Source organism: Cebus imitator, unplaced genomic scaffold (genome assembly GCF_001604975.1).
Source record: "Cebus imitator isolate Cc_AM_T3 unplaced genomic scaffold, Cebus_imitator-1.0 Scaffold26, whole genome shotgun sequence".
NCBI classification, from domain to species: Eukaryota; Metazoa; Chordata; class Mammalia; order Primates; family Cebidae; genus Cebus; species Cebus imitator.
This window is the reverse complement of record NW_016107341.1, coordinates 320608-339134: the sequence shown is the minus strand read 5'-3', so window position 1 is coordinate 339134 and position 18527 is coordinate 320608. Positions and strand designations below refer to the sequence as shown.

General features: G+C 36.6%; 1 protein-coding gene across 3 annotated transcripts in view; it reads right to left on the bottom strand.

Moving 5' to 3' along the window:
* The window catches only part of ELAPOR2 (endosome-lysosome associated apoptosis and autophagy regulator family member 2), a 182591-nt gene that overhangs the window by 36271 nt on the left and 127793 nt on the right, over positions 1-18527 (bottom strand). For all 3 annotated transcript variants that reach the window (XM_017523083.2, XM_017523082.2, XM_037736531.1), the window contains 6 exons: positions 14383-14563; positions 13202-13330; positions 6938-7028; positions 6162-6264; positions 1856-1993; positions 64-327 (listed from right to left, as the gene is read on the bottom strand). In XM_017523083.2, coding sequence (XP_017378572.1) covers positions 64-327; positions 1856-1993; positions 6162-6264; positions 6938-7028; positions 13202-13330; positions 14383-14563 — 906 coding nt within the window. The remainder of the gene's footprint in view (positions 1-63; positions 328-1855; positions 1994-6161; positions 6265-6937; positions 7029-13201; positions 13331-14382; positions 14564-18527) is intronic.

Here is an 18527-nt window from a genome sequence, read left to right as displayed (position 1 = left end):
ACCCTTGCATTTCTCTATTAAAATGTACTTTCATGGGGACACCTAAAATGCAGACCCACTTACCTGATTGCTTTTACTCCCAGGCCCACATGGAATACAAGCTTCTTTACCATAGACCTGATGTATGGACAGGTAGGTGTCAGGTGGACATTCCTTGCACTGGTTGGTTTCTTTCTCAATGTAGTGGCCTGGAGGGCAGGGGACACACGATGAACCTGACTGTTCAGAACCGAGGGCACAGGCACGGCATGAGGACGCCACCCCATCAACTGCATTAGTGGCTGTGATAGAATAAATCTTCACCATGTCATTGATGAACCGTCTATTCTAAAAAAAGAGCAGAAAGTAATGACTTCTGCCTGAGGCTTAGTTGTACAACCAGATTATGTCGTATGCTGATATCATCAAAATAACTAAATAGGTTGTTCCAGCCTAAATAGTTTGTAATTGACAATAGATTAATATCACTGCTATTTGGTTCTTCTTTTAAAAAATCTTAAATCTTGACACTAGAAACTAATTTCCACAGTAATAGAGTTTCAGAAGTTTTGCCACAATTACTGTGAGATCTGTCACAATTGGTATAAATTAGGATGCATCTACAGACTTCATATCAAGAGCTAGTACAGTTTAAGAGAGGAACAGCTTTTATCTCTAATCATTGTTTCTTTACATATAAGCCTAAAGCAAATGATACAACCGGATATTGAAAGCATGGCAGGGTAGAAATGCCTTGGAATGGGAATTAGAAAATCTTGCAAGACTAGGACCTCTGGTCACACACAAACACTGTGTTAAATCTATGCAATCACACCATTTCATTGAGTCTTCCTTTCCTTCTCGAGCCCTTTCCCTAATAAACATATTCTGGTTTCTACACAAAAGACGTGGACCAAAGAACAAAAACCTGGGTCTTATTATGTTTTTCCTTCTTGTAATTCTGGATCACACTAAGGTCTGGTTTTCATCAAGCAATGGGTGTCACTCTATCAGTACAGAGCACTATTACCCCAGACTACTTAATGCTTTTTGTCTAGGACAAAGATAAATGGAAGGCAAGGAAAGGTTCCATAGCATGTTCACGCCCCCACAGGATGGTAACGTGAACATTCATAAGGAATAACTGGAGTCAAGTACAATCTGGGAGATTGGTTCCCCACTGAAAGCCTGAAGAGAAGAAGAGAAAATGCCATACATTTGCCAGCATAGCATCACAGCCACTTTTGAACAAGTGGTTTATCTTGTTCTCACCTTGGGAAGGTTATATCTATGGAAACCCACAAAATAAACCCTGCTACTATTGAAACATATGGCACAATGGAATTTGCTTGGGGAAGAAATAGGTCTATTCTGGTAGGGAAAGTAAAAGAAAGGAAATGATTCTCTGTGTTAACCCAATAGTATGTATATATACATTCTTCAGGCTATAAAAGGAAATATTACTGTAACAAAAAATAAAATAACACGTTAATGGCTCCTAGATAAACATCAGATGACTCAGATGAAGAGGAAGAAAGTTGTTCATTTTCACAAAGACTCAGAAAGCTTTAAAAACAAGTTATTTTTAGAGAACTGCAAAATTAGATTTTCCTTCTCGTAAGTTTCCAGCAACTGTATTTGTTCAGAGTGCAGAACAATTCAAAGACACATTGTTATTCTATTCCATACATTCTTACTCCAAAAAAATGAAAAATTACCATTTTTATAACATTCACTCCATAACCAGATTATTGATTCTGTATTTTTAAAAAAGCAAAGTATTTTCTTCCACATTTGAGTAGTAATCACCTTGTACGCATCTCCACAAGGGGGCATCATTAGTATGTTTTTGAAAAACAAAGTGCTTGCAACTTACATCTTGACCCTGATTCGTTCTCTGGAATGCCCATGTGAATGTAAAAGTTGCATTCTTGAAGATGACATGGGTGTAAGCTTGTTTTTCTTTGGTTCCACCCCATGATTCTACCACATTCGTACTTTTTCTATTAATGTCCTAAAACACAGTGGAAAAAATATATTCAAATAAAGCACAAACTCAACATTAATATACCTATCTATATATTACAAATGTACTCATATTTAAAGTGAACCTGTTAAGAGTTGGGCTATTTACAAACAGAGCGTGTAATCCTAGAACTCTTAAAACTTGCTTTCAAGTCTGCACAAGCACCTCACTCACTCAGTAATCACAATTTATCAACCTCATTGTTCATATAACTTGAAAGAGGTCTCAAATCATAGTATGTGTAAGGATTGGGGTTTTTTTTTGTTTTTATTATTTTTGTTTCATGTGTGTGATCAGGCTTTGGAAATAGGAGAGGAAACATAACCCCTAAAATTTTTCACAATAAACTTGTATGATTCGCATTGAATGGAAAGGCTTCCAAAGTTTTATCCTTTTCCTTGCTTTTCGGAGATTCTGATAGGCAGCTCTTACAGAGGAATTCCAAGTTCCCCCTGAATTATACTTGCAAGTTCCAAGGTTACTTTATCCAAGTGCAGGTTAAGCAGAATGTTATTTTATCTTCATGAAATCCTCCTTTGTTTATACTTGAATTCCAAAAGGTTTAATATATATTTTATTTCTGATTTATACAACTAAATTCAAGATAATATTAAAATCACACAAATTTGTGATATTCCAAATGATATGCTGTCATTAACATGACTAGAAAGCAAATATTAAGTCTACCAGATAACATAATACACATCTAATTTATATAAAAAGAAAACCAAGCCTAAACCCTGAATTTTCTAATTTTCCTGGCAGAAATCCTGATAGATCACTTAGGAACTTGGATGGGCTTCCATTAGTTATTTGGGATACTGGCAATAAGGTTTCATGAGCTCAGGACAAGTCTCTTTGTTTTTCATTCTTTGATAATATAGGAATCAAACATGTGAAAAAGTAACCAAATATGCTACAAAGAGACACATCCTGAGTTCACACTACAGATAGGAATAACAGAAAATGCTCATCATACATTACAGAAATCCTAATGTAATCAAACAATGAAATCATCATACATGCCAGTCCCAAAAAACAGCTCAACATATATCGATAGTGCTTCATTAAACATCATCATTCTGGGCTATAATAAATGAAATTTAATGCATTAGTACAAATAATACCACCTTATATTTGTGAAGCACTACATGATATTCAAAGTATTTTTATATATTATTTAGTTTGAAATCTCCAAAAGTTCTGTGACAAAATCAAATCACACGAAGAGGAAAGATAATGGCAGATTGTGCTAAAAGCTAAAAGCTCTGGGACTGATTCATCACAATAAACATCATATGATCCCTACTTGTTGAGTGAGAGAGTCAAAAACATAAATAAGTTCCCATAATTAAAACAGGGATTTTTCTAAGGGTTTAAGGAGCACACTGTAGAGTGGCTAACTTGTCTGAAAGGAGTAAGAGAGAGCTTCTAAGAAAAGGTGACGTTTGAGATACCACTGAAGTAAAAATGGGAGTTTACCAGACAAAACAGCATGCTGGGATTCACTCAGGGTGGTGGGCAAAATATTAATGGAAGTATTAGGGAAAGTTATAAGATGTAGTTTCAAACCTTTTGGAAGGCCGAAAGGTTTTCATTAACTTGTAATAATGGAACAGGCTGAAGGCAGACGGTTCTTAGCTTAAAGCATTAGGTCACAGAGTGAAGATTAGGGATCATAGAAGCCTCCCAGTTAAGTCTGTTCACCCCACGTTCCTTTGTCTCTACTCTAACTAGCTTGTTGACTCATGTAAACTTTGTGCTGGATGGTCCTCTTCAGGGGAGATAAAGGGGGATTACCTGTTAATGGTGTTTATTCTGGGCCGCAGAACCAAAGCTTTTATCATTCGTAAAACCACTCTTTTAACCATGTTAGTTATCCACAAGCGTGTTGACTTAGAACCTCTTGTTATTAAATCTATACTGAATAAACGCAAGGAGGATCAGCTAGCAGGGGTCAGGTAGCTGCAACTACCCTCTGAGAGCAGCTGATGTTCTCCCTAGCCCACTCATTCACTGTATTCGATGTGTGAGTATATTTTATTCATCCGTCGAAAATCAGGGTTTGCAGGACAGACCCCCGAGGGTGGTGATCCACGTCTCACAGCAAAAGGAAGAATGTCATTCCAGCTTAGAATGTCAACAGGCAGGGAGTGAAAAAGTACAGCGTATTCCACTAATACCAACAGATTCAGGTGACTAAAGAAAGATGAGTCATAAAGCAGGTTTGGAAACAGAGGCTGGGAAAAGAATACAAACAGCCATAGAGACATCATGTTATGGAATGTGAAGTGTATTCAGAGGCCATTGGTTCTCGAACTCTGATATATTTCAGAACCACCCTCAATGCTTGTTAAAATACAGACTCCTGTGAACACAGAGTTTCTCATTCAGTAAAACTAAGATGAGAACCAAAAATGTGCATTTCTAACAATTTCCAAGGGGACCCAGGTGGTGCTGGTCTGGGGCCACACTTTAAGAACCATTGCTGTAGGTCATAAAAAGCACCAAGGGAAGGGATAGCTTTGTTGTTAATGCCTCTACTGTTGAATTTTGGGGGGTCTTCTTGGTTTTGTTTTTGAGACAGGGCCTGCTACCCAGGCCACAGTGAGGTCACCTCAGCCTCCTGGGCTCAAGTAATCCTCCCACCTCAGCTTCCCAAGTAGCTAGGATTCGCCACCATGCAGAAACTAATTTGTTTTTCCTTTTTTGTAGAAATGGGGTTTTGCCATGTCGCCCAGGCTGCTCTCAAATACCTAGGCTCAAGCAATCCACCCATCTCAGCCTCCCAAAGTGCTGAAATACAAAGTGAGCCACCATGCTCAACCTCTACTGTTGCTTTTATGTTTAAAGATAATTTTGGCCAGGCAGTGGCTCAAGCCTGCAATCCCAGCACTTTGGAAAGCCAAACTGGGAGGATCATCTGAGGTCAGGAGTTCAAGACCAGCCTGGCCAACATGGTGAAACCTCATCTCTACTAAAAATACAAAAATTAGCTAGACGTGATGGTGCATGCTGGTAATCCCAGCTACTCAGGAGGCTGAGACAGGAGAATCACTTGAACTCAGAAGGCAGAGGTTGTAGTGAGCCGAAATTGCACCACTGCACTCTAGCCTGGGCGACAGTGAGGCTTTGTCTCAAAAAAAGAAATAAAGATAATTTTGACAGCAGCATAGATGAAAGAGTAGAGGTGAGAAGAATGTACAGGAGACTACTGAATAGTCTAGTTAAGAGATAATACTAGTCTGCATTTCAGCAATGGCACTGAGTATGAAGAACAGACTAAAGAAATAAGGAGGCAGACTTGAAAGAACTGAAGACTTGTGGGCTATTTGTGATACACATGGCTGTATTGAAGATGATTTATGATCTTTTACTGCTACAAAGTTGATATTTTTTAAAGAAAAAAACAGTCTGCCTTCATTTAACCTATCAGTTTCACAAATAAATGTTTAAGTCTTCTCACATTTTACATATCATGGAGAAACTGTTAATAAACTTAACTACCTACTGAAAGGTCATTGGAAAAAAAACACAAACAAAAACAAAGCAAGTCTGTGATGTAACTTTAATTGTAATGTTAAACTCTTAGCCAACAACCTTCTAAAAATCATATAAGGTCTTAGTAAATTTTGTGGTGTTACTTTCCTCAAGCTAAAAGTAGAAATTTGCATGACATCTAGAAAAGAAATGGGCAAAATTATGACATGAGCATAAAGTCCTTTGTCTAAATGCTTTCTTTCTTCCCAGTGTTCTACATCTCCATTATTTTCTGCCCTTATGTATTCATACAATGTTTGTTTCCTTCCTGATATTTTGAATAGCTGAATGGTTATCAGGGGAGAATTTTCATTCTGCTGGTGATATTTTTATGAAGGAATTTCTTTTACCAGATTAATATTGTCTGACCTCTATCAGTCACCCGAGCTCCCTCGCTGAGCCTTTCCCGTGAGGATAAACACTTTCTTTGAGGACTTCATTGCACAATTCTTAATTACCTCTTCAGGTACTTTTAATGTTTGTGAAAGGTGTTAAGAATAGTTAAAAAAAAAAAAAAAAAAAAGGAATTCTTATCCCAACTTGCCACAAATAAGTTTAACTTGAAGGAGAAAGCAAAGCTTAGAAAACTGCCTGTGAAAGCTGCCTATCCACTTACCACCATGAAGTACAAAACACAGTCAGCTGAACAGAGGGTCTCAAAGACAAATGTTATTCTTCCGAGTTCAGAACCCGTGGCTCCAGTCATAGATGTTGGTGGTCTATTTGACAGATTAAAATGGCACTATTTATACTATGTTCTAAATACAATTTAGATTAAAATTAAGCCACTCTTTTTATTAAACTAAAAGCCATGCTCTTCTCTTCCCCTAATCGACTGCTTCCCTCACCCACAACTCCTTCCTCACTTGATCCTACATGTCCACACCCTTTGTAGACATGGAGTCCACATAACCATGGTAATATGTTGAACCTCTTGCTGTAAATGATACCATCCATCCTAAAGAAAAAGACTCCTACTGGGTAATTTCAACACGGGTAACTAAAACGAAGTGGGATTCAGAAATTTCTAACATACTATTTTACAGAGAGAATTGAGAAAAAAATAAATAAATAAACCAAAAAATACTCCTGCAAACAATTTGGACTGATCTCTTCATTAAGAATCCAAGAAGCCAAGTTACTGTAGCACTTGGACACAATATTGTTTAAATTTTTCAGCTTTATCCAAGGAATATATAAGTAACATTTATAGTTTCTCAATCACCAATTCTACAGATATTTTTACATATAATACATTACCCTATGATAGCTTATTTACTAAGTATTTTTGCAATATTAATATATCCCATAAAGTACCCCTATATCTTTATTTCTATGGGAAAACAGGTGTGAAGATTCGTATGGAAAAGAATTACAATTTGTTTTCCTTACTTAAATCCTGGAATATGCAAGTTTAAGATCAGGTAATCATTGTCAGAACCTCCGGCACCACTCTGGATATGATCTCCAGCCACCTCCCAACCTAGAAGTAGTAAAAGTTATTTTTATTAATAAAAATTCCATTAATGATTTCCAACAATCTATTCAAATAAAGTAAAAGTAAGAAGAAGCATTATTGTTTATGTTCAAAGTTAGAAATACTCCAAATGAATTCTCTATTTTTAATCACAGTTGCAAATTTCATGTTGAGGTAGATGTTCCAGGAAGAACCAAGTAATACATTATTTTGAATAAAAGATACTTAATGGGATAACTAACAACAGTTTTCTCAATGAAGCATGATTTATATTTTAACAAAAACAGATGGTCTCTATCTACTTTAATATATTGAGATGAACAGTCCTAGTCTTCGGGTGACCGGGGCACAACAGAAACCTTAAATTATTTAATAGAAAAGATTTGGGACTGAGGTTCATTCTTAGTTTGCTGTATTATTGTTCCCTAATTTAACCTGTATTCTGCATTCATTCACTTATTTATTCAACTAGCATTTACTGAGTGCCAAGAACTATGATGTGCGCTGGGATAGAAAGAATATAAAGTCCATCCTCACTGAGGAGTCAGTAGAATATGAGAGATAGACAGACACATACAACTGTCAACAGTATAGAGCTGTGCACAGAGAGCCATTATGAGGTCTGTCTTCTGCAAAGTAGCAATCAACATAATTTAAACTGAAATGGCCTCAGTAAAATGAGGAAAAGAGAAGCCCCTCCAACATAGCATCCAGCAAGGTTATTAATTAATGGCAATACCTCAGCACTGGCATTCCCATCTCTAAAAGAAAATATCAGTATCTTCTACTTCAAGAGGTATAAGAGAGGAACTAAAAAAGAGATTGATTCAGTGCTAGATTGATTTGGCATTTCTGAAATGTTATAATTAACAATTTATACAGAGGTGATATGCTGAATATACATCAAGCAAGCTAGTCTTAAAAATAATATGTACTAGTCTACATACTCGTAAAAGTCCCTCGTTTGGCTATCTCATGTGGTTGAAAGGACAGATAAGCAGGTACAGAATTCCAAGTTGAATAGCCATAAAACAGTCTGACCCGGTGGACACCAGGCACTTGACTGCAGTGTAAGCAATATGAGAAGCACTTAGGTTTAGAGAGACTGCAAACTTGCAATGGGGATAAAAAGCAGATGGATATTCCCACATGGAGCAATTCTATACCAAGAAAGAGAGGACTTTATGAAATGTTTCTCTCAGAGCAATGTCCGGTGTTCAGAAATGCCAGGAGGAGGGATGGAATAGCAGAGAAGGCAAGGAAAAAAAGGCAGCACAAGGATGGTAAAGACAGTTGTTTGGAGGACTAATACCCCCACAGGAGGAATCAAACATTTCTCTTGTTTGAATATTGTTGTTGGAGAGTCCCACAATGTCCTCCACTTTTTTCTCTGTCCTGAGAAACAGGGTATCTTGACCCCTTTGAGACCTGGCCGGCTGCATGTCCTCTTCACCCCCCCGCAGGCTTGACCCCAAGCCAGGGCCATGAACATTCCCAAGCACTGACAGAGTTGTTTAGGTTGTCATCCAAAATACTGGAAGAAACTAGTCACAGCCTTGAGCCAAACTCCTCAAACCCTCATCTACACTCTACAACCTGACTCCCCTCATTCCAGACATACCTCAGTAAAACATTCCTTGTCTTACTGTCCACAGCGAGGTATGCTACAGGCCCCTCTGTAGGTAAGTTCCCCTAGTAAACGTTTGGGACTCATCACAGTGGTATTCAGTGCTTCTTTTGTTGAAACCCTAAATGGCCCCATCTCAGGACAGTCTGGGAAAGTCTCTTTTGGGAGCCCCCTACCAGCCACCTTTGGGGCAACTCCAGCCACAGGTTTGGCCAAATAGAACACTTGTTATGGGTTGACTGTGTCCCTCAGAAAAGATATGTTGAAATCCCCACCCCCAAGACCTGTAAATGGGACCTTATTTGGAAATAAGAGACTCTACAGATATAATCAAGTTAACACAGGTCATTAGGATGGGCCTTAATCCAAAATGGCTGATGTCCTTATGAGGGTAGTAAAATATGGACGCAGACATAGACACACAGGGAGAGGATCATGTGAAAACACAGAGAGACACACAGACAGAGGGAGGACAGCCCTGTGAAGATGGAGGCAGAAACTAGAGTTACACTGCCGCAAGTCTAGGAATTCCCAGGGCTACCAGAAGCTAGAAAAGGCAAGAAGGGGTATTGCCCTAGAGGCTTCAGAGAGAACATAGCCCTGCGAATGCTTTGATTTCAGACTTCTGGCCTCCAGAACTCTGAGATAATACTTCTCTGTCGTTTGAAGCCACCAGTTTGTGGCACTCTGTTGTAGGAGCCCTAAGCAATTAAACACTCAGGATGCCCTTAGAAGGAAAGACGCCAAGGAGAAGAAATAAAAGAATCTACCCTCTGAAGGCCTGACTCAGAACTCCAGACTGTCAGTGTGAGGGCAGGGCTGTATGTGGAAAGACACACACAGGGTAATGTCCTGGACAAGAAAAGCAGGAGGACAATGGCCTCGAAGGGAAACCAGGGGCTCCCTTAAGGAACAGACCATTGCTGTCCAATGTGAGAAATACGTGAGCCACATCTGTCAGTTTAAATGTTCTAAAGACCACATTTTATAATGTAAAAAGAAATAAGTGAAGTTTTAATATATTTGATTTAACCCAATATTCACAGAATATCATAATTTTGACATGTTACCAATATAAAAATTAAGACATTTTATTTTTTTCATACCAGGCAGGGCATACCAAAGTCAGCAGAAAACCCAGGAATTACTGCCTTTTACTGTGCCCTAGTTGTTATTTTTATCCATTCTCAAGCATAAAAACTATCTGGAACAGTGTCAACCAAAAACATTTACTTCTAACCTAACACCCTAACTGCTGTTACAATTTTTATACATTCCCTTCTAGCCTTTTTCCATATGCACACTTTAATAAGGGCATATGTAATTTTGTATTTTCCTTTTTCCATAAGAGTGAATCTCATATTTTCCATGTTTCTATTTTTTTATATTTTGATTTTGTTTTTAAAAATCATACTTAATTTATCATAAAAAATTTAAATTTTAAAGAAAAATTTAAAAGTTGAAACCTAAAATTACTTAGAACTTCATCACCTAGAAAAAAACACCATTGACATGCTGTATTTCTCTTCGCTACCTTTCAATGCATACATGTTTTTACATCACTGAGCTTTTATTATAGACAACATTTTGTATCACACTTTTATAAATTAACATTATTTCATACGCACTTTTAATTTATAAATATTCCATAAACATGTTAATGACTGAAATAATATTTTATTATTCTGCTAAATATAATTTGCATAATTCACTAAATCGCTCCCACTACAGGACTTACCTACTGTTCATTACACACCCATTTTAACCATTTGGTTTGTTTTTACCATTAAGTAAGATAATAGACACTACAATAAACACATTTTTTGTAAAACTCTTCTGTATTTTCAACATTTTTCTAAAAAGGAATGCCAATAAAAGAGTTACTGGGACAGATAAATATATTTTTAAACCAATATTTTGTGTTACTATTCTGATTCTGAAAGTAATGAGTGTCTATAAGGAATATTAAATACAGTAAAACAAATTTAAAAATAAAGGAATTCATACTTCACATAAGCCTCCCATCCCCAAAGAATAGCCTTTTAACATTCTTTTTAGTATTTTTTCATGTATGTTTTTTAAATATATACCTTAGCTTTTACTACATAATCTACTTTATTTTTTTTCATTAGCATTGTCTTCTGATTTTTCTAATCATTATATCAAAACTATTCCCCCATTAAGATAAAGAGCAGTTAGTTAATGGGTACAAAAATACAGTTTAATACACGAAATAAGATCTAGCATTCAATATACAGTAGGGTGACTATAGTTAGCAGTAATTTTTTGGGTTGTTCAAAATAGCTAGAAAAATTAGAATGTCCCCAACATTAAAAAGATAATGTCTGAGATGACAGATATCCCAATTACTCTTATTTGATTATTACACATTGTATGCATATATCAAAATATCACATGTACCCTCAAAATATGTACAACTATGTATCATTAAAAAAAACCACTGAAAATCCTTTGTACATTTGATTTTAACAATGTTATATCATAACTTTATTTAACCATACCCTATTATTGAAAATTTTTAATTTTATTTCTATCTTGCACTCTTATAAATAACTCTAAAATTAATATCTTTGTAGATAATTTTTCTTTACATCACACTATTTCCTTGGTATAAATCCCCATAAGCGGTATTTCTGTCTTGAAAAATAGGAACCTTCTATATTTCTAAGACATATTGCCAAATTGTTTTCTGTACAGCTTGCACATAATGATTGCATAATATTTCATTCCACTAGCATAATATAACTTTTGTAAACATTATTCTATTGCTGGATATTTCAATATATTTCAATTATTTCAATTTTTGTTATTATAGATAAGGCCCAATGAACATCTTTATGAATAAAAAGTAACTTGTTTCCAACTTTGAATTCCTCTTAGGCAAAATTTTAGTACATGAAGATTTACTTCTACATACCTGTTCTGTAACTGTGTCAAAATCAAACCAAGACTACATGAATCATACAGTCAAGTTGGTCACAGCACATCTGCCATGGCTGGGGGTGTGAGCATCCCAGGAGACAGGCTTCCCCACTGCCTCTCCATTTCTTGTTCTTGTGAATGCTGCTCCTCACAGGGTTGGCTACTGGACCAGCCAGTCACAAAATATACATCACCTTCTATCTTTGTAGTTTTTACATTACTGCTTACTATTTCAATACCACACACTGATAGTGCAAATATTTACACTTTTCAATTAATCATTTATCATTGCTGAAAACTAAGCAAAATATGCAAAATAGGCCCTCAGTAAATGAGCAAGCAAGTGGGTAAATCAGGTTATTTCCAGAATTAAACTCTGAGTAAGTCCTCTATAAGATCAAAGTTAAAGTTTCAGATAATCTTTACTAGTAAGAGAATACATACACACACACACACACACACACACACACACACACACACACACACATTTATTAGTCTTTTTATAGAGATATTCAATACCCTTGCCTTCCCAATCTTACTTTTCCAATAGATCTTAATTCCTTCAACTTAAAATTCAATTATAGGACATTTTAGGAATAAAAATCCTCATGGTCAGGTAAATAGCTATTATCTTTTTCTTCTTCTCCCTGAGGACAATTTTTTTAAGTGAGATTATTGGTCAATAAAGAAGAATAGCTCATATTTAATATATATATTGAGGCTTTGTCTTTTACCCTTTCACTCATCTGTTTAACATTATTCAAAGACCTATTATTTATCAATCTCTGTGCTCATGTATACATCTTACTTCCCATGACTCAAGCTTTTTTTATGAATAGGTATTGATTTAAAACATATGTGTTAAAAAGCACATACGTATGTTGACAACAATTAAACATAATATAGACAAAAGTGAGAAGATAAAAAATGCCAGTGAGGTGATAAGGATGTATCTTAGTGTAAAGGTCTGGCATATATAATACCTACCCCAGCATCAACTTTAAAAATTCATACACAGATATTGTCATTCATTCATCCATCACATGCTGCAGAACAACTAAGTACAAAGCCCTCTAAGCACTTAAAAGGTAAGAACAAATAAAATTCAACAACTGTCCAGTAGAACTCTGCCAGATTTTGAAAATTTCAATAAGTAGAATTCATATATACTTTGTAAACACAAATATAAACTCGACAGACAAGGGAAATTTGAGGTCGGTTAACCCCTCACCAGGGGCACAGTGCTAAGCCAGCCTAATCAAGACAGAAATGCCATCATACTACTCTTTAAAATGGTAAACAACATAGAATTCATTCCCCTCCTTGGTAAATCTTTCTGGCATTTATACCCATAAAGGATGGTGCTCAGTATCTACTTCAAAACTGCCCTCAAAAAATGCAAAATTAATAGTTTGCTCTTGTACGAATGTCATCTGGCTGTGATACCACATTTACTATTTTTATGGTACAACCAGAAGATGGGCAAGTAGCAAAATGATAAGGTTAAAGTTCCTCATGCTCATACTTGGTATGTTTTAGAGAGCTGAGTTTAAGAATGAATGATGTATCTATTGCTGAAATACATCAAGTAGGCTGATTTTGAACTTACCATTCATTCCATCGCACTTTGAATTCCCAACATTGAAGCAGGAAGTTTTCATGTTGCCAGGAAGAACATTCCACCATTTATATTCAAAGCCAAGAGCAGGCTCCGTTCCTGCTGGACATGGTCTACATTCTAAAGGAAACAAGTAGTGTCAACAATTAAAATTAAACTGCATCTGAACAACTTCTCCTCTGTTCCAAACAATTACAATTAGCAGGGAGAGAAGTAGAAAAAAAAAGATATTGGACTACCAGTTCCCTTAGGATGTAATAACTTTTTCAAAAGAAATCTAGAAAGAAAAACATTCTAGATATAGTATACATATATACATACATACTTGACTAAAAAGAAAAAGAATAGATACGAAATCTTCAAAAATAATTTTTTCCCTCACGTCTGGGAGTAGCTGCTAAACCTGAATTACCCTCCATAAGAAGAGTACTTCTAAAACAAGTTCACGTTCTACAGCATGTGACCTTAGAATCAGTTTCCTTCACCTTATGAATAAGGAAAGATTTCACTCTTCCTATTGGTTATTCAACTTAACAAAATATTAATACCATTTATTTATAAACTGATTAATTGAAATTCAAAATACTGATTATGTTGAGAAATGATTCGGAGTTGAGGGGCTGGGAAAGTGCTGGGTTTATAAATAAGCTGGATTTAAACTGACATCTGCAATATTGAAACAGAAGGGTCTTTGCCAACCATTTTTAAATGTAGCCACTTTGCATCATCGCGTCAGTAATATTTAGCAAGCATTTAGTATCTGCTGCAGAAGTACTAAAGAGGACATTTTTAAATGTCCTTCTAAACGATGATGAGCCAGATATGATCCACCATCCTACAGACAAGAAAATTGAGCTTCAAAAGGTTTATACAACTGGGATAAATCACACTATTGGTAGCATAGGGGAAGTAGATTCAAATGCAAGTCAGTTTGACTTCAGAGTCCTTTTTATGCTATCTCTCAAAGACTCTGGATAGTAAGCATACAACCTGGCTATATTTCAAGCCCTCTGTCTGCAACTAAAATATTACAGTTGACTATAATCTTTGTCTACTAAAACTGAAAGAAATTCTGTAACCACTTTCCATAAAAACAATTTAGAAAATTGTCACCGTAGACCAACAAGATTATTTTGCTAAAGGCCCAATTATTGGACCAATTGACATCGTACCCTTCGTTCCATCTGAAAATGTTCCAGGAGGGCAGGGATGGCAAGAAGATGATCCATTGTTATAAAATCCAGGGTTGCAAGGTGGACAATCCTTCTTCTCTCCAGAAGGGGGCAATCTAATAGCATCTGTGAGATCCTCCCGGCAGATTTTGGGCTCTATCCACTTGTACATTATCTGTGTCTACAAAAAAAAGCAAGCAAGTTATATAACATGCTTATAACACAAATCTTAAACTGGCAGCCTAGGAAAAGTACAAATAGTGACAGAATAGAAGGGCCAGCTAACAGAAGCTAAAACATCAGTGACAAAATGAGAGAAAAGAGAGAAGTTTGATAGGGAAATGGCTGTTACTTCCAAATGGCTTTACCCTAAGTTACATGTGGCCTTCCCTCATACACAACATGTTCTTCATCATGAAATAACTGTTTAAGATATAAGTAACCTGCTTATCACCCTTACTCTTCTATCTATTCATTCAGTTTATTCCATAGCTGACATAAGTTTCTTCGAAGCAACTTGCTTTTTCACTTTGAGACTTCCACTACCCTCTTCCTTTCCTTCAACGGCACGTTTCAATATGCTTTCCACATAGTCATCACAAAAATGTTATTTTTCAAAAAGAATGCATCAAGATTCACATTTCAATTCTGTTTGTTCATAATATTGGTAGTTTTTGTCTGAGTCTTTTTCAATAACCTGATGTTGGACTACAGGAGTTATTGCTAAAATGTTTACCCCGCAGCCTTCTAGGTCCCGGCCCATGTGATCTGAACATCATGATTAAGACAACTGCCGCCTTCAAGAGCAGTCTTTTAAACTCTGCCCTTTTATACTCTCACACATGCATTTACCCCACACAAATCAAAATATAAGAAAATAGCTGTAACTCAGCCAAACCCTAAAAGCTGTTATCAAATTTTGTATTCTTGTTTTTAAACCAGAAATACCAAATAGGCTAGCCACTCCAAAACAAAATTGATATGGTCAGTGGAAGAAAATAGAAAAGATGTTCTAAATGCAAAAATAAAAATAAATCAACTCTTTAATAACTAAATACAACATTTTTAAAACAGACTTTCTTAAACACTTAATCGCCTAAAAGTATTTATTCCCCTTTAAAACAAATTCTGCAATAGGAAGTCTACTTTTAAAGCTGGGAACCAAAATTAAAGGCAATTCTTTTTTTTTTTTTTTCAGGTATAGTTTTTTTTTAAATTTATTTGATTGCATTTTAGGTTTCGGGAGTACATGTGAAGAACATGCAAGATTGTTGCATAGGTACACATGTGGCAGTGTAATTTGCTGCCTTCCTCCCCTTCACCTATATCTTGCATTTCTTCCCATGCTATCTCTCCCCAACTCCCCACCCCCCACTGTCCCTCCCCTATTTCCCCACAACAGATCCCAGTGTGTAGTGCTCCCCTCCTTTTGTCCATGTGTTCTCATTGTTCAACACCCGCCTTTGAGTGAGAGCATGCAGTGTTTGATTTTCTGCTCTTGCGTCAGTTTGCTGAGAATGATGGTTTCCAGGTTCATCCATGTCCCTACAAAGGACACAAACTCATCGTTTTTGATGGCTGCATAATATTCCATGGTGTGTATGTGCCACATTTTCCCTGTCCAGTCTATCATTGATGGGCATTTGGGTTGGTTCCAAGTCTTTGCTATTGTAAACAGTGCTGCAATGAACATTCGTTTGCTTGTGTCCTTATAGTAGAATGATTTATAATCCTTTGGATATATACCCAGTAATGAGATTGCTGGGTCAAATGGCATTTCCATTTCTAGGTCCTTGAGGAATTGCCACACTGTCTTCCACAATGGTTGAACTAATTTACACTACCACCAACAGTGTAAAAGTGTTCCTGTTTCTCCATATCCTCTCCAGCATCTGTTGTCTCCAGATTTTTTAATGATCGCCATTCTAACTGCGATGAGATGGTATCTCAATGTAGTTTTGATTTGCATTTCTCTGATGACCAGTGATGATGAGCATTTTTTCATATGTTTGTTGGCCTCATGTATGTCTTCTTTTGTAAAGTATCTGTTCATATCCTTTGCCCACTTTTGAATGAGCTTGTTTGTTTTTTTCTTGTAAATCTGTTTTAGTTCTTTGTAAATTCTGGATATCAGCCCTTTGACACATAGGTAAACTGCAAAAATTTTTTCCCATTCTGTTGGTTGCCGATTCACTCTAATGGCTGTTTCTTTTGCCATGCAGAAGCTGTGGGGTGTGATTAGGTCCCATTTGTCTATTTTGGCTTTTGTTGCCAATGCTTTTGGTGTTTTGGTCATGAAGTCCTTGCCTACTCCTATGTCCTGAATGGTTTTGCCTAGATTTTCTTTTAGGGTTTTTATGATGTTAGGTCTTATGTTTAAGTCTTTAATCCATCTGGAGTTAATTTTAGTGTAAGGTGTCAGGAAGGGGTCCAGTTTCTGCTTTCTGCACATGGCTAGCCAGTTTTCCCAACACCATTTATTAAACAGGGAATCCTCTCCCCATTGCTTGTTTTTGTCAGGTTTGTCAAAGATCAGATGGTTGTAGATATGTTGTGTTGCCTCAGAGGCCTCCGTTCTGTTCCATTGGTTTATATCTCTGTTTTGGTACCAGTACCACGGTATTTTGATTATTGTAGCCTTGTAGTATAGTTTGAAGTCTGGTAGTGTGATGCCTCCTGCTTTGGTCTTTTTGCTTAGAATTGACTTGGCTATGCGGGCTCTCTTTTGGTTCCATATGAAGTTTAAGGTGTTTTTTTCCAGTTCTATGAAAAAGGTCATCGGTAGCTTGATGGGGATAGCGTTGAATCTGTAAATTACTTTGGGAAGTATGGCCATTTTGACGATAGTGATTCTTCCTAACCATGAACATGGAATGTTTCTCCATCTGTTTGTGTCCTCTCTTATTTCGTTGAGCAGTGGCTTGTAGTTCTCCTTAAAGAGGTCCTTTACATTCCTTGTTAGTTGTATTCCTAGGTATTTTATTCTTTTTGTGGCAATTGTGAATGGCAGTTCGTTCTTGATTTGGCTCTTTATAAGTCTGTTATTGGTGTATAGGAATGCATGTGATTTTTGCACATTGATTTTGTATCCTGAGACTTTGCTGAAGTTGCTTATCAGTTTCAGGAGATTTTGGGCTGAGACGATGGGGTCTTCTAGATATACAATCATGTCGTCTGCAAATAGAGACAATTTGACCTCCTCCTTTGCTATTTGAATACCCTTTATTTCTTTTTCTTGCCTGATTGCTCTGGCTAGAACTTCCAGTACTATATTGAATAGGAGTGGTGAAAGAGGGCATTCTTGTCTAGTGCCAGATTTCAAAGGGAATGCTTCCAGTTTTCACCCATTCAGTATGATATTGGCTGTTGGTTTGTCATAAATACCTTTTATTATTTTGAGATACGTTCCGTCAATACCTAGCTTATTGAGTGTTTTTAGCATAAAGGACTGTTGAATTTTGTCAAAGGCCTTCTCTGCATCAATTGAGATAATCATGTGGTTTTTGTCTTTGGTTCTGTTTATGTGGTGAATTACGTTTATAGACTTGCATATGTTGAACCAGCTTTGCAACCCCGGGATGAAGCCTACTTGATCATGGTGGGTAAGCTTTTTGTTGTGCTGTTGCAATCGGCTTGTCAGTATTTTATTGAAGATTTTTACATCTATGCTCATCATGGATATTGGCCTTTTCCTGTTGAGTCTCTGCCGGGTTTTGGTATCAGGATGATGTTGCTCTTATAAAATGATTTGGGAAGGATTCCCTCTTTTTGGATTGTTTGGAATAGTTTCAGAAGGAATGGTACCAGCTCCTCTTTGTATGTCTGGTAGAATTCGGCTGTGAACCCATCTGAACCTGGGCTTTTTTTGGGTGGTAGGCTCTTAATTGCTGCCTCAACTTCAGACCTTGTTATGGGTCTGTTCACGGTTTCGGCTTCTTCCTGGTTTAGGCTTGGGAGGAGGAAGGTTTCCAGGAATTTATCCATTTCTTCCAGGTTTACTAGTTTATGTGCATAGAATCGTTTGTATTAATCTCTGATGATGGTTTGAATTTCTGTGGAATCTGTGGTGATATCCCCTTTATCGTTTTTTATTGCATCAATTTGGTTATTCTCTCTTTTCTTTTTTATTAATCTGGCTAGTGGTC